The sequence below is a fragment of the Thalassophryne amazonica genome, chromosome 12 (genome assembly GCF_902500255.1).
Source record: "Thalassophryne amazonica chromosome 12, fThaAma1.1, whole genome shotgun sequence".
Classification (NCBI taxonomy): domain Eukaryota; kingdom Metazoa; phylum Chordata; class Actinopteri; order Batrachoidiformes; family Batrachoididae; genus Thalassophryne; species Thalassophryne amazonica.
In genome coordinates, this window is record NC_047114.1 from 7,592,505 (window position 1) to 7,618,792 (window position 26,288).

At 44.4% G+C, this 26,288-nt stretch overlaps 1 protein-coding gene across 1 annotated transcript in view; it reads right to left on the minus strand.

Annotated features, from left to right (window-relative positions):
- Window positions 1-26,288, minus strand: part of esyt2a (extended synaptotagmin-like protein 2a) — a 186,687-nt gene that overhangs the window by 24,698 nt on the left and 135,701 nt on the right. The window contains exon 16 of the mRNA XM_034182715.1: window positions 7,912-7,986. Within this exon, the coding sequence (XP_034038606.1) occupies window positions 7,912-7,986 (75 nt within the window). The remainder of the gene's footprint in view (window positions 1-7,911; window positions 7,987-26,288) is intronic.

The following is a 26,288-nucleotide window of genomic DNA, read 5'->3' on the forward strand; positions in this document are numbered from 1 at the left end:
TAACAGCCACGCATTGAGTGAGTGAGTCATTTTTCCTCTGCGGAACTCCGCGGACACTGATTTGTATCTGTTATACAGATCAGTGTCTGCGGAGTTATAAAACTTGCACAATGTCATAAAAAAGAACGCTTTGCGATAGGCATTTTAAAAACTCAGTGACGATCATGATTACAGAGTACAACACTAACACCCCCCCTTCCCCATGATAAAATCCGCAGAATAGGTACGGTCGGGCTTACGTCACTTCGTGTAGTTACGGCCGCCATTTTGGGTCGTCGCTGAAAACAAACTGTACGCGCACTCACAACCATTGTTGATATAGTCATCTTTATGTTGTGTGGGCCGCTGAAGAGGAGGTACTGCTGGCCCACCACCACCAGAGGGCGCCCTGCCTGGAGTGCGGGCTCCAGGCACCAGAGGGCGCCGCCGCCTCACGGGAGCAGCCAGGGTGACAGCTGTCACCCATCACCTGAGACAGCTGACGGCAATCATCAGTGGGGTATATCAGCAGGACGGCATCTCCACCTCATTGCCGAGATATCGTTTCTACCTGAGAGGTAACGTATCAAAGCTGACGGAGTGTATCCTTTTGGATTTGTGCTTAGTTTGTGGATTACTGTTCCAACGAGAGGTGGAGGTAACTTCCCTGCTGTTCGGAGTCCTGGGTGCAAACGCGCCCCCATCTAACTGTTCTTTGTTCCTCGCCAGCAGTACCAGGTCCGACACGCGGAGGCAGTGGCCACCTGGGAGTTCGGGACTTGGCGGCTCCAGTATTCCCGGGGTCCTGTGGCGGAGGAAGCCGTGTGGTTCCGGTCTTACCTTGGAGAGGCGTCTCCTATCTTCGAGCCTGCCCACACGACACTTTTGTGAATTGACTGTTGTCCATTTCCGTGATTGGTTGTATTCGTTGTGCACATTCACAACAGTAAAGCGTTGTTATTTGACTTACTCCATTGTCCGTTCATTTGCGCCCCCTGTTGTGGGTCCGTGTTCCTACACTTTCACAACAGGATATCTCGGCCAGCGTCATGGATCCCGAGGGGCGTCAACCGGCTGTTGAACGGCCAATGGAAGAACAGGGCGCACAGGCGTCCGCAGGAGGGGTAATCGGTGAGTTGCAGCGGATCCTCACCGCTTTCACGACTCGGTTGGATTTGATGACCGAGCAGAATGTCCTCCTGAACCGCAGGGTGGAGGCTCTCGCGGCGCAGGTGGAAGCGCGCCCTCCGGGCGCCGCTGCGGCTCTCCCTCCCATCGACCCTGTGCGTAACAGCGACGTTCCACTGGTTGTCCAACGACCCCTCCCACCTTCCCCTGAAGCATACATAAGCCCCCCAGAGCCGTACGGAGGCTGTGTGGAGACGTGCGCGGATTTTCTTATGCAGTGTTCGCTCGTCTTCGCACAGCGTCCCGTCATGTACGCGACTGACGCTAGCAAAGTAGCTTATGTGATAAATCTGCTTCGTGGTGAGGCACGCGCTTGGGCTACAGCGCTCTGGGAGCAAAGTTCACGGCTCCTTCTGACATATGATGGGTTTGTGAGGGAGCTCAGAACAGTGTCCGATCACCCTAATAGAGGAGAGACCGCTTCAGCCGTGCTGCTGTCAATGAGACAGGGGCGCCGGAGCGCAGCTGCCTATGCAGTCGACTTCCGCATCGCGGCTGCGAGGTCCGGCTGGAATAGCGCTGCCCTCCGCGCCGCCTTCGTAAACGGACTGTCGTTGGTCCTCAAGGAGCACCTGGTGGCTAAGGACGAACCGCGGGATTTAGATGGGCTCATCGATCTTGTCATACGATTAGACAATCGGTTAGATGAGCGCCGTCGGGAACGAGACGAAGGGCGTGGCCAGGCACGCGTCGTCCCTCTCCCTTCCGGTTCCGACCGCGTTCCGCCCTCCCCACGCTCCACGGCCCCTGCGCTCCGTGCGGTTACAGCCCCCCCTGCTGACGAAGCTATGGACACGAGTAGGGCAACATTTAGGGCACCGGTTACACAAAGGAGGCTGGCCCGCGGGGCGTGTTTTGTTTGTGGCTCGATTGAGCATCAATTAAGAGACTGCCCGGAGCGGTTAAACACCAACGCCCGCCCCTAGAAACTGGGCTAGGGGTGGGCCGAGACATTCACGTGGGACACACCCACATCGCCACACGACTCCCAGTTACAATCCTTTATGAGGATTTAACCCTGAAGGCCCCAGCACTGGTGGACACGGGCTCAGAAAGGAATTTGCTAGACAGCCAATGGGCCAGGGAGATAGGGTTCCCTCTGGTGGCGCTTACCTCGCCTGTGCAGGTACGGGCGCTAGATGGCTCCCTACTCCCTCCAATCACTCACAAGACACCACCAGTAACTCTGGTGGTGTCGGGGAATCACCGGGAGGAGATCGAGTTTTTCGTGACTCCGGCCACCTCCCATGTGATTTTAGGTTTCCCCTGGATGTTGAAACACAATCCGAAACACAATCAGTGGAGCGAAACCTGCCATCGGGTATGTTTAGGTTCCTCGGTTCCTCCCGGTTCCCAGGCCAGGGAGGAGGTCAGAGCCCCGCCCAATCTAGGGACGGTGCCGGTGCAGTACCATGACCTTGCGGAGGTGTTTAGCAAGGATCTGGCGCTCACCCTTCCCCCGCACCGCCCGCATGATTGTGCCATTGATTTGGTTCCAGGCGTTGAGTTCCTGTCCAGTAGGCTGTACAACCTCTCACGACCTGAACGCGAATCAATGGAGACCTACATCCGGGACTCTTTGGCTGCCGGGTTGATCCGGAATTCCACCTCCCCGATGGGTGCGGGTTTCTTTTTTGTGGGGAAAAAGGATGGCGGATTACGTCCATGCATCGATTTCAGGGGGCTGAACGAAATCACGGTTCGTAACCGATACCCCTTACCCTTGTTGGATTCGGTGTTCACGCCCCTGCATGGAGCCAAGATATTCACCAAGCTTGATCTTAGGAATGCGTATCACCTGGTTCGGATCCGGAAGGGAGACGAGTGGAAGACGGCATTTAACACCCCGTTAGGTCATTTTGAGTACCTGGTCATGCCGTTCGGTCTTACAAACGCTCCCGCGACGTTCCAAGCATTAGTTAATGATGTCTTGCGGGACTTCCTGCACCGATTCGTCTTCGTATATCTAGACGACATACTCATCTTTTCTCCGGATCCTGAGACCCATGTCCGACATGTACGTCAGGTCCTGCAGCGGTTATTGGAGAACCGGCTGTTTGTTAAGGGCGAGAAGTGTGAGTTTCACCGCACCTCTTTGTCCTTCCTGGGGTTCATCATCTCCCCCAACTCCGTCGCTCCTGATCCGGCCAAGGTTGCGGCGGTGAGAGACTGGCCCCAACCCACAAGCCGTAGGAAGCTGCAACAGTTCCTCGGCTTTGCGAATTTCTACAGGAGGTTCATTAAGGGCTACAGTCAGGTTGTTAGCCCCCTGACAGCCCTGACCTCACCAAAAGTCCCCTTCACCTGGTCGGATCGCTGCGATGCCGCGTTCAAGGAGTTGAAACGGCGCTTCTCGTCTGCACCCGTTCTGGTGCAGCCCGATCCTAGTCGCCAGTTAGTGGTTGAAGTGGACGCCTCGGACTCAGGGATAGGAGCTGTGCTGTCCCAGAGTGGGAAGACCGATAAGGTCCTTCATCCGTGTGCCTATTTTTCCCGCAGGTTGACCCCGGCTGAACGGAACTATGACGTTGGCAACCGAGAACTCCTTGCGGTGAAAGAGGCTCTTGAAGAGTGGAGACACCTGTTGGAGGGAACGTCCGTGCCATTCACGGTTTTCACTGACCACCGGAACGTGGAATATATCAGGACCGCCAAGCGGCTGAATCCCAGGCAAGCCCGCTGGTCACTGTTCTTCGGCCGTTTTGACTTCCGCATCACCTACCGGCCCAGGACCAAGAACCAGAAATCGGATGCCTTGTCCCGGGTACACGAAGACGAGGTCAAAACGGAGTTGTCGGATCCACCGGAACCCATCATCCCGGAGTCCACTATCGTGGCCACCCTCACCTGGGACGTAGAGAGAACCGTCCGGGAGGCCCTGGCACGAAGCCCGGACCCCGGGACTGGACCAAAGAACAGACTTTACGTCCCACCAGAAGCAAGGGCTGCAGTCCTGGACTTCTGTCACGGCTCTAAGCTCTCCTGTCATCCAGGAGTGTGAAGAACCGTGGCAGTTGTCCGGCAGCGCTTCTGGTGGGCGTCCCTGGAGGCCGACGTCCGGGACTATATCCAGGCCTGTACCACCTGCGCCAGGGGCAAGGCCGACCATCGCAAGGCTCCGGGACTGCTACAGCCGCTGCCCGTGCCTCATCGCCCCTGGTCCCACATCGGCCTGGATTTTGTCACGGGCCTCCCACCGTCCCAGGGAAACACCGTCATCCTCACGATAGTGGACCGATTCTCCAAGGCGGCCCACTTCGTGGCCCTCCCGAAGCTCCCAACGGCCCAGGAGACAGCGGACCTCCTGGTCCACCACGTCGTCCGCCTGCATGGGATACCATCAGACATCGTCTCCGATCGCGGTCCCCAGTTCTCCTCGCACGTCTGGAGGAGCTTTTGCCAGGAACTGGGGGCCACGGTCAGTCTCTCATCCGGGTATCACCCCCAGACCAACGGGCAAGCAGAGCGGGCCAATCAAGAAATGGAGCAAACACTACGTTGTGTGACAGCCGCGCACCCGGCGGCCTGGAGTACTCATCTGGCCTGGATCGAGTACGCCCACAACAGTCAAGTGTCATCAGCCACCGGCCTCTCCCCCTTTGAGGTGTGTTTGGGGTATCAGCCCCCATTATTCCCGGTGGTTGAGGGAGAGGTCGGTGTGCCCTCGGTCCAGGCCCACCTGCGGAAGTGCCGTCGGGTGTGGCGTGCCGCCCGTTCTGCTTTGTTGAAGGCCCGGATGAGGGTGAAGACCCATGCAGACCGGCGGCGGACCCCGGCCCCTACGTATTGCCCCGGGCAGGAAGTGTGGTTGTCCACCAAGGACATTCCACTGCAAGTGGCCTCCCCAAAACTGCAAGACAGGTACATAGGTCCGTTTAAGATTCTCAAGGTCATCAATCCCGCCGCAGTGAGGCTTCGGCTTCCAGCCTCACTACAGATCCATCCAGTATTTCATGTGTCAAAGATCAAGCCCCATCACACCTCGCCCCTCTGTACACCCGGTCCGGCACCACCTCCTGCCCGGATCATCGATGGCGAGCCGGCTTGGACAGTGCGCCGGTTGTTGGACGTCCAACGGATGGGCCGGGGCTTTCAATATCTGGTGGACTGGGAGGGGTACGGTCCCGAAGAACGCTCCTGGGTGAAGAAGAGCTTCATCCTGGACCCGGCCCTCCTGGCCGACTTCTACCGTCGCCACCTGGACAAGCCCGGTCGGGCGCCAGGAGGCGCCCGTTGAGGGGGGGGGGTCCTGTTGTGTGGGCCGCTGAAGAGGAGGTACTGCTGGCCCACCACCACCAGAGGGCGCCCTGCCTGGAGTGCGGGCTCCAGGCACCAGAGGGCGCCGCCGCCTCACGGGAGCAGCCAAGGTGACAGCTGTCACCCATCACCTGAGACAGCTGACGGCAATCATCAGTGGGGTATATCAGCAGGACGGCATCTCCACCTCATTGCCGAGATATCGTTTCTACCTGAGAGGTAACGTATCAAAGCTGACGGAGTGTATCCTTTTGGATTTGTGCTTAGTTTGTGGATTACTGTTCCAACGAGAGGTGGAGGTAACTTCCCTGCTGTTCGGAGTCCTGGGTGCAAACGCGCCCCCATCTAACTGTTCTTTGTTCCTCGCCAGCAGTACCAGGTCCGACACGCGGAGGCAGTGGCCACCTGGGAGTTCGGGACTTGGCGGCTCCAGTATTCCCGGGGTCCTGTGGCGGAGGAAGCCGTGTGGTTCCGGTCTTACCTTGGAGAGGCGTCTCCTATCTTCGAGCCTGCCCACACGACACTTTTGTGAATTGACTGTTGTCCATTTCCGTGATTGGTTGTATTCGTTGTGCACATTCACAACAGTAAAGCGTTGTTATTTGACTTACTCCATTGTCCGTTCATTTGCGCCCCCTGTTGTGGGTCCGTGTTCCTACACTTTCACAACACTTTACTGCTGTTTATTCGCAAAGGCCTGCCGATTTGGTCATGCCAAATGGCGTAGGTACGGTTGGACATCTGGGTCTCTGATGTGTGTGCACATAGCAACACGCATAGTAACCAGCGAGCCGCTGAAAACAAACCGCTGTCACGTTCATTTCCTACTTGACGTTCATCACACTTGCATCGTTCTGCCACATTTTTTTCTACTTAATATACACCAGTTTTCACAAGGAATGCCACAACGTGTGCTGCAGTAATAGTGCTTCAAAGGCCGCTGAACAGTACAGCCAAAGCAGAAATGTGAAGGGTCTCAACCAGCCACACCCCAGGCCAATGAGGGCGAAGTCGAAGCTTCATTTCAGCTCACCTCCTGCAGCTGCCTGTCTTGGTGAACCTGCTACAGCAGTAACCTCACCCAGAGAGTTCCTGCCTCCAGCTGACCTGAGTGACCTTGTCCAACGTCACATGATTATGTTAATATGGAACAGGTGTCCTAAAAGGAAGAGTTGGAACGCCTGAGAAAGGAGAACTCACAGCTGAAGACAGAATGCGTTCCTGCGAGCCGAGCAGAATAAGGGGAGAAGCAGAATGTGGTGCTTTGGGAGCTTGAAAAAAAAAAATGCACTTTTTGATTTTTTAACTTATCGTGGTTGGTACAGCCAACTGCACACAATCGTGGCATTCTGTGTGAAAACTGGTGTATATTAAGTAGAAAAAGCCGTGGCAGAACGCTGCGAGCGTGATGGATGTCAAGTAGGAAATAAGCGCGACAGCGGTTTGTTTTCAGTGGCTCGCTGGTTACTATGTGCGTTGCTATGTGTGCGCGCATCAGGGACCCGGATGTCCGACCGTACCTATTCCTCAGATCCGTGAAGTTTTCACAGCCCTGTTGGCAACTTTCTGTTTAGTGAAGGCATCTTTCAATACAACATCTAAAATTGAAGTCCGTTTCCTGTCAGTTTTTGAGTCTTCTGAGTTCGCGCCCCCCCCAACAACCGGTACATTAACCCTTTAAACCTGACTGTAAACTCACAAAGTAGGGATGGATCCATTGGAACTCCAGCACCCTGAGACTGAGCACTCAGCAAAAAGAGGTGAGCTGAGAATTAACAAGTGTCGAAGTAACTAGTCAGAATGAAACAAGAAGAGTCCAGGAGGACATCAAGAAGCTGGTCTGTGTGCAAACTCCTGGTGGCTCAGAGACCACCAGAGGTTTGTGGTGGTGGTGAAGAAGAAGAGGATCTCCAAGACCAGATCCGTCAGTAGGAATACAACCTGCAAATAGAGGTGGTGGCTGACACAAGGAAAACCTACAAATGGCTGACAAAGGCTGTTCTGAAGGGCAGCACAATGATTCTGATCACGACAGCACAACAACAGGCACCAGTTCCAAGGAGGCAGGGGTCTACCGTAGCCAAAAGGATCCAAGGTGCAGAGTGTGCAGAACTGCCCCTGGGACAGTCCACCACATAGTACAAGCTACAAAATACAAAATAGAAGCTGTATGCACTGTTCTCTGTCCAGAACAGTGCAGTTCTACAATAAGCTAAACTACTGCCCAAGACCCTCAAACTGCCAGGACTCTGGTAAACGACCAGAGATTGATTTGAATAATGTATCGCAATGAAGTGACACAAGGACACAAAGTATTTGTAACATGTTATTAATATTATGTGCTTCCTAAGGGTTTTTCACAGTCTGGTACTGACTGACCAAAATCAGCCTTCAAATCACTTTGTGTGTGTGTGTGTGTGTGTGTATATATATATATATATATATATATATATATATCACAGTATGTGGAATCTGCTTAATTCTCACCTTGCTGTCGTAGGACTTTTTGTCGACTCTGAAATGGACAAATGGACTGGGAACACTGACCACTTTCTTTGCAGACTGCAAAAGAAGAAAAGGATTTTCTTCAAGAAGATAAACAATAGTAAAGTTTTTAATTTATGATTTAAAATTGGTCACAATTTTTTTTTTTCACATCCAAAATCAGAAAAGGTTGGGACGACTAACATTTATTTTGACTTCCATTTCATTGTACACCATATGAACCAGAGATATATTTCTTGTTTTGTGGGGTCAACTTCATTCCACTTGTTAATATACAGCCATTCCTGCATTTAAAGCCTGAAATGCATTCCACAAAAAAAGCTGGGATGGAGCAGTGGAGGGCTAGTCATGAGGTAACCATGATTTGGTAAAAAAGCAGTACCAACTAAAGACTAAGTCTTTGAGGCGCAAACATGGGCAGAGGATCTCCAGATTGTCAACAAATGCTTGAGAAAATTATTGAAATTTTTAAAAACAATGTCCCCCCCAAAGAAATAGGGAAGGGATTTGCATATTTCCCCCTGTCCAATTCAAAAAACAACTAAACAATTCAAGTAATTTGAAGGAATTTCTGTGTGTGTGTGTGTGTGTGTGTGTGTGTGTGTGTGTGTGTGTGTGTGTGTGTGTGTGTGTGTGTGTGTGTGTGTGTGTGTGTAAGGTGAGATCACAAGCCTAAGATGAACACCCGCGAGCTCCAATCCCTCAGAAGGCACTGCATCAAGATCAATCATTCATCAACAGCCGATATAACCACATGGGCAAGGGTTTACTTTGGGAAACCTTTGTCAAGTACTACAATATAAGTTACATTCACAAATACCACTTAAAACTTTACTGTGCAAAAAAGAAGCCTGCCTGCAGTCCTGATCTGTCCACAACAGAGAATATGTGGACAGGTATTTAAATAATTTGTTCATTGGCAAAAATTGCCTAATCTGTTGGTCTCTGGTAGATATGGGCTCTGATGGAATCAATGGACAACCACCCAATGCGGGTGTGCAGCACACTTCCAGATGCAACAGAAGACAAACCAATAAGGCACAGATAAAACTAATGCCTCCTGGACGTCCACTGGCAATCAAATGAACAAGCAAGAGACCAAAACAGTAAACGTGCAACCACCGGGAAAGCTCTCCGTCTGATGTTTGCTCTAAGTTTTGAGCATGCACAAAACTTTCAGATGAATTTGCCAGACATCAGCTGATGAGGAACATATTAAACAAATGAAAAAGGACTATTGCAGGACAAAAACAGACACAAACAGATATCTTAAGATGTTGTCACACTGTGATGGATAAGTTACATATTTAAATATTTTTGTCCAGCGACAAAATTGGGTAATCTGCTGCTCTCCAGTGTATTTGAGGCTCAGATGGACAGATGATATCACATTTCCACTGGCAGCTGCATTTAGCAGAAGAATGTTCCCAGTTTCAAGACTAGCTGGGGAGGAGCCGGGTTTGAGCAGGATTCGCCATACTTGTCAAGTATGACATACAATGTCATACTTCCTCACTACATTCATGCACTGACGGCATTATCTCACTGTGCTGGCATTCAGTATGGCTGCAGTAGTGAGGACATCAAACACATTTGCAGCGCCTTCTCACCAAGAGAATATGCAGGGTGCGCGCCAAAGTCCGAATAAAAATTCTTTCTTCAATCTGACCTTGACTAAATGAACAGCTGTGTTGAGAACTGTCCTCTCTCAACCTGGTGTTGAAGTCATACCCTGTGCCAAAACTTTGGCAAATCAGAAGCGCAGTGTGACAAATCAGACAACCACAGGATATGAATGCATAGGTGTAGTAAAAGTAAAAACAACTAAACGACAAAATGGCAAACAAATGTCAGCCACCAGGAAGTTCTCCACCTGATGCCACGCAAAGTTTTGAGCAAGCACAAAACTTTCCAATGGCCTCGGCAGACCAGGATTACATTTGATGAATGAGAAACGAAAATGAACACAAATGGAAATCTAAATTCGCATTAGTTCCTCATGTTTTCTTAATCTGTTACAGTGTGCCAGCTGCTTATCAAAGGTTACATTTTTTTTTTTAAATAAATTAGACCATTTATCTTTTTTTAAGTTTCTTAATTTTTTTTTTGAGTTTGCTGCAAAGCAGGATGATTTACACACACACACACACACACACACACACACACACACACACACACACACACACACACACACACACACACACACACACACACACACACACACACACACACACACACACACACATATATGTGCTATGTGACTAAAAAGATTAATCCAGGTTTTGAGTATATTTCTTATTGTTACATGGGAAACAAGGTACCAGTAGATTCAGTAGATTCTCACAAATCCAACAAGACCAAGCATTCATGATATGCACACTCTTAAGGCTATGAAATTGGGCTATTAGTAAAAAAAAAGTAGAAAAGGGGGTGTTCACAATAATAGTAGTGTGGCATTCAGTCAGTGAGTTCGTCAATTTTGTGGAACAAACAGGTGTGAATCAGGTGTCCCCTATTTAAGGATGAAGCCAGCACCTGTTGAACATGTTTTTCTCTTTGAAAGCCTGAGGAAAATGGGACGTTCAAGACATTGTTCAGAAGAACAGCGTAGTTTGATTAAAAAGTTGATTGGAGAGGGGAAAACGTATACGCGGGTGCAAAAAATTATAGGCTGTTTATCTACAATGATCTCCAATGCTTTAAAATGGACAAAAAAAAAAAAAAAAAAAAAAAAGAGTTGTGTGGAAGAAAACGGAAAACAACCATCAAAGTGGATAGAAGAATAACCAGAATGGCAAAGGCTCACCCACTGATCAGCTCCAGGATGATCAAAGACAGTCTGGAGTTAACTGTAAGTGCTGTGACAGTTAGAAGACGCCTGTGTGAAGCTAATTTATTTGCAAGAATCCCCCACAAAGTCCCTCTGTTAAATAAAAGACGTGCAGAAGAGGTTACAATTTGCCAAAGAACACATCAACTGGCCTAAAGAGAAATGGAGGAATATTTTGTGGACTGATGAGAGTAAAATTGTTCTTTTTGGGTCCAAGGGCCACAGACAGTTTGTGAGATGACCCCCAAACTCTGAATTCAAGCCACAGTTCACAGTGAAGACAGTGAAGCATGGTGGTGCAAGCATCATGATATGGGCATGTTTCTCCTACTATGGTGTTGGGCCTATATATCGCATACCAGGTATCATGGATCAGTTTGGATATGTCAAAATACTTGAAGAGGTCATGTTGCCTTATGCTGAAGAGGACATGCCCTTGAAATGAGTGTTTCAACAAGACAATGACCCCAAGCACACTAGTAAAGGAGCAAAATCTTGGTTCCAAACCAACAAAATTAATGCCTCGCAGATATAAAAAAATCATGAAAAACTGTGGTTATACAAGAAAATACTAGTTTAGTGATTCACAGGATTGCTAAAAAAGCAGTTTGAACATAAAAGTTTTGAATTTGTAGCGTCAACAGCAGATGCTACTATTATTGTGAACACCCCCTTTTCTACTTTTTTTTTTTTTACTAATAGCCCAATTTCATAGCCTTAAGAGTGTGCATATGATGAATGCTTGGTTTTGTTGGATTTGGGACAATCTACTGAATCTACTGGTACCTTGTTTCCCATGTAACAATAAGAAATATACTCAAAACCTGGATTAATCTTTTTAGTCACATAGCACTACTATTATTCTGAACACTACTGTAAGACACACTTATTTTCCCTTTCGTATGGCAAGCATGCTGGTATACGAGGTCTATTAGAAAAGAAACCGACCTTTTTATTTTTTCAAAAACTATATGGATTTGAATTACGTGTGATTGCGTCAGACAAGCTTGAACCCTCGTGCACATTTTCATGCCTGTCGGTTGCGTCATTCGCCTGTGGGCAGGCTTTGAGTGAGCACTGGTCCACCCCCTCGTCGGAATTCCTTTGTCTGACTTCTTCCTGAGAGACTGGCACTTTGATTGATCAAAATTTTTTCTGAAACTGTAAGGCACATCCAAGTGGACACCATTCGAGAAATTCAGATAGTTTTCGGTGAAAATTTTAACGGCTGATGAGAGACTATGCAGTGTTACTGTCACTTTAAGGACTGCCCACGGAGCCGGGCAGCACGCCGCGCCCCCAGCCGCCGTCGTCAGCCTGTTACGAGCTGAACACTTCAAAATTTAAGCCTCTGTTGACCCAGGATGTCGTGAGATAACAGAAGTTTCAGAAGAGGTCGGGATCAGCAGTTTATTCGGACATTCCACTGTTAAAGGAGATTTTGTAATGAAAGACGTGCGGACAGATTCACGCGTCGGCACCCAGCCGCTCATGGCGCGGCGCCACAGCAAAACACCTCCGTTGGAAGCATTACAGGACAAGTTTGAACATGCCCAGCTGTTAAACGATTTCTCGGATACTCACTCGACTGAAAGCCATTGAAAACCGCCTGAATTTTACGAATGGTTATCAACACGGAGGTGTTTTTCTGTGGCGCCGCGCCATGAGCGGCTGGGTGCCGACGCGCGAATCCGTCCGCACGTCTTTCATTACAAAATCTCCTTTAACAGTGGAATGTCCGGATAAACTTGCTGATCCCGACCTCTTCTGAAACTTCTGTTATCTCACGACGTCCTGGGTCAACAGAGGCTTAAATTTGGAAGTTTTCAGCTCGAAACAGGCTGACGACGGCGGCTCGGGGCTCCGTGGGCAGTACTTAAAGCGACAGTAACACTCCATAATCTCTCATCAGCCATTAAAATTTTCACCGAAAACTGTCTGAATTTCTCGAATGGTGTCCACTTGGATGTGCCTTACAGTTTCAGAAAAAAATTTGATCAAGCAAAGCGTCAGTCTCAGGAAGAAGTCAGACAAAGGAATTCCGACAAGGGGGGTGGACCAGTGCTCACTCAAAGCCTGCCCACAGGCGAATGACGCAACCGACAGGCGTGAAAAAACTCACGCATGCGCACGAGGGTTCAAGCTTGTCTGACGTAATCGCAAGTGATTCAAATCCATATAGTTTTTTTAAAAAAATAAAAAGGTTGGTTTCTTTTCTAATAGACCCCGTAGTTTTGTTTTACGCATTTTACTCTTTTAGTTCATTTTATTAGGAAACCGAGCATGCCGCGGCCTCAACTTTACCTAAATTCTGGGTCTTTTAGTGAAGCTTAGGGCAAGTGGCCGGCAATCACCTTAGTATTTCTTTTGTTTTCTTCTTGTTTAATGCTCATACATACAATCATACAGTATTTCTTGTCTTTCTGATGTCTGATTCTGTTTTTTCTCTCTGTTTAAGGTGCAGCTCCATCCAGAGATGGGAGTTGTATTTGTGCTGGAGACCCTCTTGTCCTGTGCACCAACAGCATTTCCTATATATTCATTTTGTGAATTGTTCTGTAATTTGTGTCTGTATCATGGCCCAAGCAGAGGCAGCCCTTTGAGTCTGGTCTGCTTGAGGTTTCTTCCTCAGAGGGAGTTTTTCCTTACCACTGTTACTCTGGGGGTTGGTAAGGTTAGACCTTACTTGTGTGAAGCACTTTGAGGCAATGAAATTAAACTGAAATTGAAAAAAATTGTCCCTCCTCTGCACATGTTGTCCAAACCATCTCAATCTTGCCTCTCTGAGTTTGTCTCCAAACAGTCTCACCTGAGCTGTCCCTCTGATATGTTCATTCTTATCTTGTCCATCCTCATCAGCCACCAAAGAAAACCACAGCATCTCTGTCTCCTGTCTTATTGTTCATGCCTCCGTCTGTAATAAGACAACTGGTCTCACTACTGTCTTGTAGACTTTCTCCTTCACTCTTGCTGATATTCTTTGGTCACTCCTGCCTGCACTCTGTTCTTCACCTCTTTACCACACTCTCCATTATTTTGGACAGCTGACCCCAAGTATTTAAACTCATCTTCTTTCAACATTTATACTACTTGTAACTGCACTATTCCACTGTGTTCCCTCTCATTCACACATGTACTCAGTCTTGCTCCAACTGACTTTCATTCCCCTGCTCTCCAGAGTGCATCTCCACATCTCAAGGCTAGTCTCAACCTGTCCTCTACTCTCACTACAGATCATCTGCAAACATCATAGTGCATGGAGACTCCTGTCTGATCTCATCTGTCAACCTGTCCATCACCATTGCAAACAAGAAAGGACTCAGAGCTGATCTTTGGTGTAATCCCACCTCCACCTTGAATGAGTCTGTCATTTCTACTATGCATCTCACCGCTGTCACACTATTCTTGTACATGTCCTGCACTACTCTCACATACTTCTCTGATACTCCAGACTTCCTCATACAATACCCCAACTCTTCTCTTGGTACACCTTCATAAGCTTTCTTTTAATCCAAACACACAATGTAACTCCTTCTGGTCTGTCAAAGCAAACATCGTATCTGTAGTGCTCTTCTCAGCATGAAGCCATATTGCTGCTCACAGATCTTCACCTGTTTTCTAAGCCTAGCTTCTACTACTCTTTCCCATAACTTGATGTTGTGGCTGATCTGCTTTATGCCTCTGTAGTTCCTGCAGCTCTGCATGTCTCCTTTTTCTAAAAATAGGAACCAGCAATCTTCTCCACTCCTCAGGCATTCTGTCATTTTAAAGGGTTGTATTAAACAATGTGGTTAACCGCTCCACTGCCATCTCTCCTAAACATTTTCATGCCTGGAATGGTCTCACCATCATCTAGTAAAGTTTCCCTTTAACCTGTGCTGATATCCTTTTGTCAAAAATCATTCCTGTCACCTTTCTCCACCCACTCCACCTTGCCTGCATTCCCTTCTTCACCTCTCTACCACATTATGCATGACTTTAAACAGCTGAACTCAAATATTTAAATATCTGAACTGGACTATTCCACCGTACTCCCTCTTAATCACACACCTGTACTCCATCTTGCACTTACTGATTTTCATTCCCCTTCTCTTCAGAGCATATCTTCACCTCTACAAGCTCTAATCAACCCGCTCCCTATTCCCACTGTGGATCATGATGTCATCCCCAAACATCCGACTCCTGTCTGATCTCATCTGCCAACCACTCCATCACCACTGGAAACAAGAACAGTCTTGCAGCTGATATTTGATGTAATTCCAGAACTCTGACCCATCTATCACTCCAGTAATTTTCTTTTTTCTTGAGGACTAAATGCTTAATCATTTAGCCATATCAGATTTAGGAGAATAGGAATTCATATTAAAACCTGTTTAAGTTATTTTTCCACAGATGTGGAGATGTTGAAAACTAATTTAAGCTCATATCGCAACTGTTGCGTTGTTTTTTGTGTATAGCTGTTTGGAAAGTACTACCACAATTTCATTGCAGAAATGCAATGACAAACATATATTCAACAGGCTTAATTTAGTTCAATATACATCAAAGGTAGCTTCAAATTAGTTTAAACCAATGTACATCTTTTGAACAACCCTTTAAACCAGTTTACCTGATCACATACGAGGTCTGTATCTCGCGAATGGTTTCCACCTGGCTGTCTCAAACTATTTCTGAAAAAATTTTCATGGAGCAAAGCGGCAGTCGCTCAGCCATTTCTAAACAATGAAAATCCGCCGAGGGGGCTGGACCACTCCTCCCACAAGGCGTGCTCACAGGCGAATGACGCAACCGACAGGCGTGAAAAACTCACGCATGCGCACGAAGGTTCAAGCTTGGCTGATGTAAGCGCACATGATTCAAATCCATATAGTTTTTGAAAAAAATAAAAAGGTCCGTTACTTTTCAGACAGACCTCGTATAAGAAACAAAATGACATTTTCTTTTTTCAAGATAAATTCGAAGTCAGTATCAGGTCATAATATCAGTTGGGATAGAGTCAAAATACCACAACGTTAGTGTGTGCTGAGGATGAAGAGGATGAGGAAGATCAGAGAGAAGAATCTGTTGGGAAAGTGTAAGTACACGGACCCACAACAGGGGGCGCAAATGAACGGACAATGGAATAGGTCAAATAACAACACTTTACTGTTGCGAACGTGCACAACAAACACAACAGATTACACAATAGATCAAAGGTCAAATTACAAGGTGTCGTGTGGACAGGCTCGAAGATAGGAGACGCCTGTCCAAAGCAGAACCGGAACCACACGATTTCCTCCGCCACCAGACCCTGGGAATACTGGAGCCGCCAAGTCCCGAACTCCCAGGTGGCCACTGCCTCCGCGTGTCGGACCTGGTACTGCTGGCGAGGAACAAAAACACAATTAAACCTGGGTGCGTCTGCACCCAGCAATCTGCACGGCAGGGAAGCTACCTCCACCTCTCGTTGGAGAAAAAGTCTGTTATCACTCACAAAAATCACAAAAAGGGCTTTCTATCAAGCAGTCAGGCTGAGGATATTACCTTTCAGGTAGAACGATATCTCGGCAAAGAGGTGGAGATGACGTCTTGCTGATATACCGATGCAGATCAGATGAGTGGTGACAGCTGTCACAGGTGATGAGTGTCAGCTGTCACCCCGGCTGCTCCTGTGAGGCGGCAGCGCCCTCTGGTGCCTGGAGCCCGCACTCCAGGCAGGGTGCCCTCTGGTGGTGGTGGGCCAGCAGTACCTCCTCTTCAGCGGCCCACACAACAGAATCGTTCTGATCTAGAAGCTTCAATGAGTTCAGGTTGTGCTGATAAATGAGGTACAATTATTGATTATCGATTGGTATGGAGTCCTTTCAACCAGCAGATGTTATTTCTCTTGCACAGCAGCACAAGTTAAAGTGCTTTGAGTGTCTGCATCAGGAGGAAAATCACTTTTACTTCAGTACTGCAGGTCACACAAAGAGCAAAACCCAGACATTTTAAATAATACTTCAAACAGCAATTATACAGAATAAAAGCATCAGACTGAGAATGAAAGTAGGAGCAGAAAAAGGCACCGCTGGCGTCTGACACCAAGATCCTCTCATCGTCTCAACAAAACACACACACACACAAAATCAAATAAGCTGTAAAGCCACAAAAAAAAAAAAAAAAAAAAAAACTTAAAAGTGCAGAAAACATAAAAGTATCTTGCATCTACTTTGATTTGTTACTGAACGTAGTGACTTTAACAATACTGGATGAATATTCTAGTCATTTTTGTACAGAATGGAAGAGTTCCTTTCTGCAGAGAGGAAAATCTAAAAACTTGAAGCAGGAATGTGAAATGCTAAATTTCTAACTGTTAGAGTATATGGGAGTGTTATAACAGTACACGGGCCCTGAGTGCATCTGTGCGTGTCAATATTTTGTGCACGTTACTTGAACAAAATATTATCTAATTTTCATCAAATTTTAACTGGACATCGAAAACAGGATCATCTGGGATGAGTTTAAATTTGACAATGATCGAGTTTGACTATGACCCTCAAAGCCCCGCCCCAAAACAAAGTACTGATTATTGTAATTTCTTAACTCCTGACAGTTGTAGGTTTAATATTTTTAAATAAATCCCCAACTTTTCATAATTTGTATATAGAATTATTATTCATCTGTCCATATGTGTGTCATGGCTGCTTTATAGTGCTCATGATAACTTTGTTCACAAAATCTAATCCAGTTTTCACAAAATTTGAAGTGGACATTGCCAACTCTGATCTTCAGTTGTGGAAAGTCACGCCCACAATGTAAACACCAATTTCTACATCACACATGAAGGAATTAATAAATTTGACAGCGCAAAACGGAAACACACGATGCAGATTACGCATGGCCCACCCCGACAGACTGGCATATACGGAAAGTCACAAGAATAAAAACTGGATGCATTATATCACAAACACTCACTTGTTATACATCAAAGTCAAAAGACCCACATCTGGTGTTAATTGTTTTGCTGTGTTTTATGAACAAGGTTATGCTACATGCCTGCTAGCGAGCTGCCTGAATGAGACTTAATCCAACAGTTCAATTTTTGTAATTATTTACTTTTGAGCGTCTCTACCGAAAGGTGATTATTTAGATTTGTTTTATAATGGAAAAAGCAAGAATCATGTGCTGCCCCCTGGTGGCATTGTTAATGTACACAGCCTCACGTAGTTATTGAGGGACAACAGGAGGATTGAGGAAACAATATACACAGAATTCATCCTCCCTAGTGCAGCAAATAACGGAATATTTTCAGAGGAATCCTTCAAATGGTGAAAAACCGACTGGCCCGCTGAATTTTCAATAGACAGAATTACATATAAAGAATTACACAGGGGTCAAAAATTGCAAATGTGCCAATCATATTGAAAACTGTACCACATTATTTATCTGAACATAAATATTCCAAAAAGGTATAGTTTGGACCATCTGTGACTGAATGTTCTGGAGTTTTGTGGTAAAAACATTAAGAATGGTGACAAAGGTCAATTTCAGTTTATACAGGGGTCAGAAGTTAAAGTTGCTCCAATTTTGGTAAAAAAAAAAAAAAAAAGTGATGCAAATTATTGGTTAACTTAATAGGATTTTAAAAAGGAAAGGTTTGCATCATATGTCATGCTTAGTTATCATGTTACAGGGTAACATATGTCACATGAAAATTCAGTAAAGTATGTCTTCTATAATACATTCCAATTCTAAGGTAGAACTCTACTCATGTATACTAAAGTATATCTAAATATCTAAAAAAAAAAAAAGATGAAGAGCAGAATAAGAATAGAGTAGAGTAGAGCCACTTAGGTGTCTGGTCTTGAGAACCAGGGACGATAGGTTGAAAAGCTTTTTTATCCCATGGGAACTCTCTCTACCCACCTAAGTAGCTTAAGAAAATGGCCATCATGTATATAAGTGATATTTACACAATAAGGGAAATAAATAACATATACAAGAAATATAGTTACTACATAATATTATTACTACATAATATTACAGGTGTTAGCATCTAAAACCTAAATCCTCATACAGGAGAAGATTGTATTATACATATACCTAGCCTGTAGACTAGTAGTAAAATCAAATTACAGCTAGTAGGCTAAGCTATAAATACAGTGGGGGAAAATAAGTATTTGACCCTGTGTCAGTTTTGCAGGTTTTCCCACCTACAAAGAATGGAGAGGTCTGTACCTTTTATTGTAGGTACACTTCAACTGTGAGACAGAATCTAAAAAAAAAAAAAAAAAAAAAAAAAAAAAAAAAATCCAGAAAATCACATTGTATGATTTTTAAATAATTAATTAGTAAATTATGGTGGAAAATAAGTATTTGATCCCCTAGAAAGACAGAGCTTAACAATTGGTACAGAAACATTTGTCTGCCTTTACAGAGGTCAGAAGTTTCTTGTAGTTCTTAACCAGGTTTTCACACACTGCAACAGGGATTTTGGTCCACTCCTCCATACAGATCTTCTCCAAATCTTTCAGGTTTGGAGTTTCAGCTCCCTCCAAAGATTTTCTATTGAGTTCAGGTCTGGAGACTGGCCAGGCCACTCCAGGACCTTGAAATGCTTCTTACGGAGCCCCTCCTTAGTTGCCCTGGCTGTGTGTTTGGGGTCATTGTCATGCTGAAGACCCAGCCTTGACCCGTCTTCAATGCTCTTACTGAGGGAAGGAGGTTGTTTGCCAAAATCTCACAATACATGACCCCATCATCCTCTCTTCAATACGGTGCAGTCATCCTGTCCCCTTTGCAGAAGCGCACCCCCAGAGTATGATGTTTCCACCCCCATGCTTCACGGTTGGGATGGTTTTCTTGGGGTTGTTCTCATCGTCTAAACATGGTAAGTGGAGTTGATTCCAAAACACTCTATTCTGGTCTCATCTGACCACATGACCTTCTCCCATGCCTCCTCTGGATCATCCAGATGGTCACTGGTTGTCTTCAAACAGGCCTGGACATGTGCTGCTTGAGCAGGGGGACCTTGCTGCCCTGCAGGATTTTAAACCATGACAGCATCATGTGTTACTAATGTAATCTTTGTGACTGTGTTCCCAGCTCTCTTCAGGTCATTGACCAGGTCCTCCTGTGTAGTTCTGAGCTTTCTCAGAATCATCCTTACCCCACAAAGTGAGATCTTGCATGGAATCACAGATCGAGGGAGATTGACAGTCATCTTGTGTTTCTTCCACTTTCTAATAAATAATCATAACAGTTGTTGTCTTCTATCAAGTTGCTTGTCTGTTGTCCTGTAGTCCATCCCAGCCTTGTGCAGGTCTACAGTTTTGTCCCTGGTGTTCTCAGACAGCTCTTTGGTCTTGGCTATGGTGGACAGGTTGGAGTGTGATTGATTGAGTGTGTGAGCAGGTGTCTTTTATACAGGTAACAAGTTCAAACAGGTGCAGTTAATACAAGGTAAAGAGTGCAGAATAAGAGGGCTTCTTAAAGAAAAATTAACAGGTCTGTGTGAGCAGACACAAATAAATTATTAAAAAATTTCTTGCTTGTTTGTGGGTGACCAAATACTTATTTTCCACCATAATTTACAAATTTATTTAAAAATCATACAATGTGATTTTCTGTTTTTTTTTTTTTTAGATTCTGTCTCTCACAGTTGAAGTGTACCTATGATAAAAATTACAGACCTCTCCATTCTTTGTCGGTGGAAAACCTACAAAACTGACAGGGGGTCAAATACTTATTTTCCCCACTGTATGGTTATGTTATTATAGAAACAGAAGCTATGATGTAATATGTTTTAGGTATCTATCTAAAGTTCACCCTGCTGGCTTACTACATGAAGACAAAATACATATTCTATATGCTATCTAATGGAAACCCTAAATTTAGATAGTATATGTTGATATCTATTAAAGAACCCATAAACTGAAGAATCATTAAAAATTTACACCATGTAAAATAAAAATGCAAATCACAAAAATAAGATAAATAACATAAGCTAACATGTCATAGAATTCAATGGAGGTTGACATTGTCTGACCTTTACTTTGGAGACCAAGCATTCAGCATAGTCAGAATTATTCCATTTATTAATCCTATTAGTTCAACCAATAATTTACACCACGTTTCCCCAAAATTGGAGCAACTTTAACTTTTGATCCCTGTACAAACTGAAACTGACCTTTGTCACCATTCTTAATGTTTTTTTACACCATAACATTCAATCTTAGGTGGTCCAAACTATAGCTTTTTGGAATATTTATGATCAGACAAATAATGTGGCATAGTTTTCAATATGATTGGAGCATTTTTAAATTATGACCCCCTGTGTAATTCTTCAAACAATCCCTACCTGGCTGTCTATTGAAAATTCAGCAGGCCAGTTTGTTTTTTTCAAAGGTGTAATAAGGAGTATTTGTGCTGAATTTGGTGGCTGCATCACCATTTGAAGGATTGTTTCAGTTTTCTGTTGCACTACCCTGTTCTTGGAAAATCAGAACGATCAAAACATATTGTTACTGTTACTACATTGTTATTGTTACATGTTACTTTCAAGAATACTGTGAATACTACATGAAGTACTTGGAAAGTAGCTTGTTTAAAGATGCTGTTGGTGACCAGGGTGATTTAACTGAACTGTACTCTTAAAGTAATTATAAAAAGATATAGGTACAGTAGTGTTCAGAATAATGGTAGTGCTATGTGACTAAAAAGATTAATCCAGGTTTTGAGTATATTTCTTATTGTTACATGGGAAACAAGGTACCAGTAGATTCAGTAGATTCTCATAAATCCAACAAGACCAAGCATTCATGATATGCACACTCTTAAGCTATGAAATTGAGCTATTAATAAAAAAGTAGAAAAGGGGGTGTTCACAATAATAGAAGTGTAACATTCAGGCAGTGAGTTCGTCAGTTTTGTGGAACAAACAGGTGTGAATCAGGTGTCCTCTATTTAAGGATGAAGCCAGCACCTGTTGAACATGCTTTTCTCTTTGACAGCCTGAGGAAAATGGGACGTTCAAGACATTGTTCAGAAGAACAGCGTAGTTTGATTAAAAAGTTGATTGGAGAGGGGAAAGCTTATACGCAGGCGCAAAAAATTATAGGCTGTTCATCTACAATGATCTCCAATGCTTTAAAATGGACCAAAAAAAAAAAAAAAAACAGACGCATGGAAGAAAATGGAAAACAACCATCAAAATGGATAGAAGAATAACCAGAATGGCAAAGGCTCAACCATTGATCAGCTCCAGGATGATCAAAGACAGTCTGGAGTTAACTGTAAGTGCTGTGACAGTTAGAAGACGCCTGTGTGAAGCTAATTTATTTGCAAGAATCCCCCACAAAGTCCCTCTGTTAAATAAAAGACATGTGCAGAAGAGGTTACAATTTGCCAAAGAACACGTCAACTGGCCTAAAGAGAAATGGAGGAATATTTTGTGGACTGATGAGAGTAAAATTGTTCTTTTTGGGTCCAAGGGCCGCAGACAGTTTGTTAGACGACCCCCAAACTCTGAATTCAAGCCACAGGTCACAGTGAAGACAGTGAAGCATGGTGGTGCAAGCATCATGATATGGGCATGTTTCTCCTACTATGGTGTTGGGCCTATATATCGCATACCAGGTATCATGGATCAGTTTGGATATGTCAAAATACTTGAAAAGGTCATGTTGCCTTATGCTGAAGAGGACATGCCCTTGAAATGGGTGTTTCAACAAGACAATGACCCCAAGCACACTAGTAAACGAGCAAACTCTTGGTTCCAAACCAACAAAATTAATGCCTCGCAGATGTGAAGAAATCATGAAAAACTGTGGTTATACAAGAAAATACTAGTTTAGTGATTCACAGGATTGCTAAAAAAGTAGTTTGAACATAATAGTTTTGAGTTTGTAGCGTCAACAGCAGATGCTACTATTATTGTGAACACCCCCTTTTCTACTTTTTTTTACTAATAGCCCAATTTCATAGCCTTAAGAGCGTGCATATCATGAATGCTTGGTCTTGTTGGATTTGTGAGAATCTACTGAATCTACTTGTACCTTGTTTCCCATGTAACAATAAGAAATATACTCAAAACCTGGATTAATCTTTTTAGTCACATAGCACTACTATTATTCTGAACATTACTGTATATATTTGACCCAGAGTACCTTGAACCGTACACAAAGCTAAAAGTCGAAGTAATATCAAAGAGCAGTATCCATTTGTTTTATTGGTCTAGAACTCTATGAACTCTACTGTTAAAATGTCATCTATATTGGGAGGCAGGCAGAAAAACACCGTATTTTCCTCTTGGGAGAAATTAGTGCAGAAAATAAGACGGAGTAAATGTAATGTCTGCTGACCACAAAATGTTTGAAAGCAGCTGATTACATGTACGTGGATTAGTGGGGGAAAAAACAGTATGCCTGTGTGGGATCAATAACTCCTTAAGAGATAAAACACAGACCCTTCTGATACTCCTGAAAGATAACACATTTGTTGGCCAAACGCCAACATTCCGAGCACATAATATTTCAGAGTTCAGTCAGTGCAGAGGGAGCGGTCACAACAAAGGTATAAACTCATGCACGTCTCACTAACAGTCAAAGGCCACGCCAAATGAAAACAAATCTAAACCTCTTGTCGATCGTGCTGTTCTCAAAACTAGTCCAGGATGCAGAAAAACAGCCAACCGATTCACAAATAAGGTCCGACAGAGAGAGACGTTCTCGCCGGACACCAGGCCCATCGAGCGCCTCTCCTTTAAGTCACCGTGGCCCGAGGTCCCCTCGAAGGCGCTCTTCAGAGGGGGGAGAGGGGGTGGAGCCAGAGGCAGAGAAGAAGAAGAGACTGAAAAGAGGAAGATGAAATCTGCACTACAGAGGAAAGGTCAAATAAAAACTGGTCTTTTTTTATATTAAAGATGCCGCATGTACAATAAACAAAACTGAAACCAGTTTCCTTGGTGTATGTACATTAATTACATAAAATATACAGTATAATCAAAAATGTATTTTTTCATTTGTATGACTGAATTGTCTGAGTGAGACATTAATGTTTCTAGTCACGTCAGCTTTTATAATTCACTTTTGTTCCATAATCAATCAATCAATCAATTTTTTTATATAGCGCCAAATCACAACAAACAGTTGCCCCAAGGCGCTTTATATTGTAAGGCAAGGCCATACAATAATTATGTAAAACCCCAACGGTCAAAACGACCCCCTGTGAGCAAGCACTTGGCTACAGTGGGAAGGAAAAACTCCCTTTTAACAGGAAGAAACCTCCAGCAGAACCAGGCTCAGGGAGGGGCAGTCTTCTGCTGGGACTGGTTGGGGCTGAGGGAGAGAACCAGGAAAAAGACATGCTGTGGAGGGGAGCAGAGATCAATCACTAATGATTAAATGCAGAGTGGTGCATACAGAGCAAAAAGAGAAAGAAACAGTGCATCATGGGAACCCCCCAGCAGTCTACGTCTATAGCAGCATAACTAAGGGATGGTTCAGGGTCACCTGATCCAGCCCTAACTATAAGCTTTAGCAAAAAGGAAAGTTTTAAGCCTAATCTTAAAAGTAGAGAGGGTGTCTGTCTCCCTGATCTGAATTGGGAGCTGGTTCCACAGGAGAGGAGCCTGAAAGCTGAAGGCTCTGCCTCCCATTCTACTCTTACAAACCCTAGGAACTACAAGTAAGCCTGCAGTCTGAGAGCGAAGCGCTCTATTGGGGTGATATGGTACTACGGGGTCCCTAAGATAAGATGGGACCTGATTATTCAAAACCTTATAAGTAAGAAGAAGAATTTTAAATTCTATTCTAGAATTAACAGGAAGCCAATGAAGAGAGGCCAATATGGGTGAGATATGCTCTCTCCTTCTAGTCCCCGTCAGTACTCTAGCTGCAGCATTTTGAATTAACTGAAGGCTTTTTAGGGAACTTTTAGGACAACCTGATAATAATGAATTACAATAGTCCAGCCTAGAGGAAATAAATGCATGAATTAGTTTTTCAGCATCACTCTGACAAGACCTTTCTGATTTTAGAGATATTGCGTAAATGCAAAAAAGCAGTCCTACATATTTGTTTAATATGCGCATTGAATGACATATCCTGATCAAAAATGACTCCAACATTTCTCACAGTATTACTAGAGGTCAGGGTAATGCCATCCAGAGTAAGGATCTGGTTAGACACCATGTTTCTAAGATTTGTGGGGCCAAGTACAATAACTTCAGTTTTATCTGAGTTTAAAATCAGGAAATTAGAGGTCATCTATGTCTTTATGTCTGTAAGACAATCCTGCAGTTTAGCTAATTGGTGTGTGTCCTCTGGCTTCATGGATAGATAAAGCTGGGTATCATCTGCGTAACAATGAAAATGTAAGCAATACCGTCTAATAATACTGCCTAAGGGAAGCATGTATAAAGTGAATAAAATTGGTCCTAGCACAGAACCTTGTGGAACTCCATAATTAACTTTAGTCTGTGAAGAAGATTCCCCATTTACATGAACAAATTGTAATCTATTAGACAAATATGATTCAAACCACCGCAGCGCAGTGCCTTTAATACCTATGGTATGCTCTAATCTCTGTAATAAAATTTTATGGTCAACAGTATCAAAAGCAGCACTGAGGTCTAACAGAACAAGCACAGAGATGAGTCCACTGTCCGAGGCCATAAGAAGATCATTTGTAACCTTCACTAATGCTGTTTCTGTACTATGATGAATTCTAAAACCTGACTGAAACTCTTCAAATAGACCATTCCTCTGCAGATGATCAGTTAGCTGTTTTACAACTACCCTTTCAAGAATTTTTGAGAGAAAAGGAAGGTTGGAGATTGGCCTATAATTAGCTAAGATAGCTGGGTCAAGTGATGGTTTTTAAGTAATGGTTTAATTACTGCCACCTTAAAAGCCTGTGGTACATAGCCAACTAACAAAGATAGATTGATCATATTTAAGATCGAAGCATTAAATAATGGTAGGGCTTCCTTGAGCAGCCTGGTAGGAATGGGGTCTAATAAACATGTTGATGGTTTGGATGAAGTAACTAATGAAAATAACTCAGACAGACCAATCGGAGAGAAAGAGTCTAACCAAATACCGGCATCACTGAAAGCAGCCAAAGATAACGATATGTCTTTGGGATGGTTATGAGTAATTTTAGGGGGCAGAAGTGAGCTTCCCACAGTCAATACAAACTGCATGATTTCTTTAAAAGGGAAATGAAAATGATGAGTGAGTTTACAACAGTCGCATCTATTTTTGTCAAATTAGGATCCGTTAATCTGTACAAACTTATTTAAACTGTTTTGAAGTATGCAAAAATGTGTATGACAGTAAAGTCAGACACAGTTATCCAGTTATAAACGTTATCCAGTAATAAACAAATTTTCAGATGTAGAGCATACCGCTGTTTTTACTGGACACAATTACGTTAGCATTTAGCGGTTTCTTTATTAACGGATATTAAACTGCTAATGCCAAACACAGTTATTGTTAGCATAGGTGGTCACGCTAACCCACTCATGCAAACTGTGATTAAACTTTGCACTTTGTTTCAACCATGC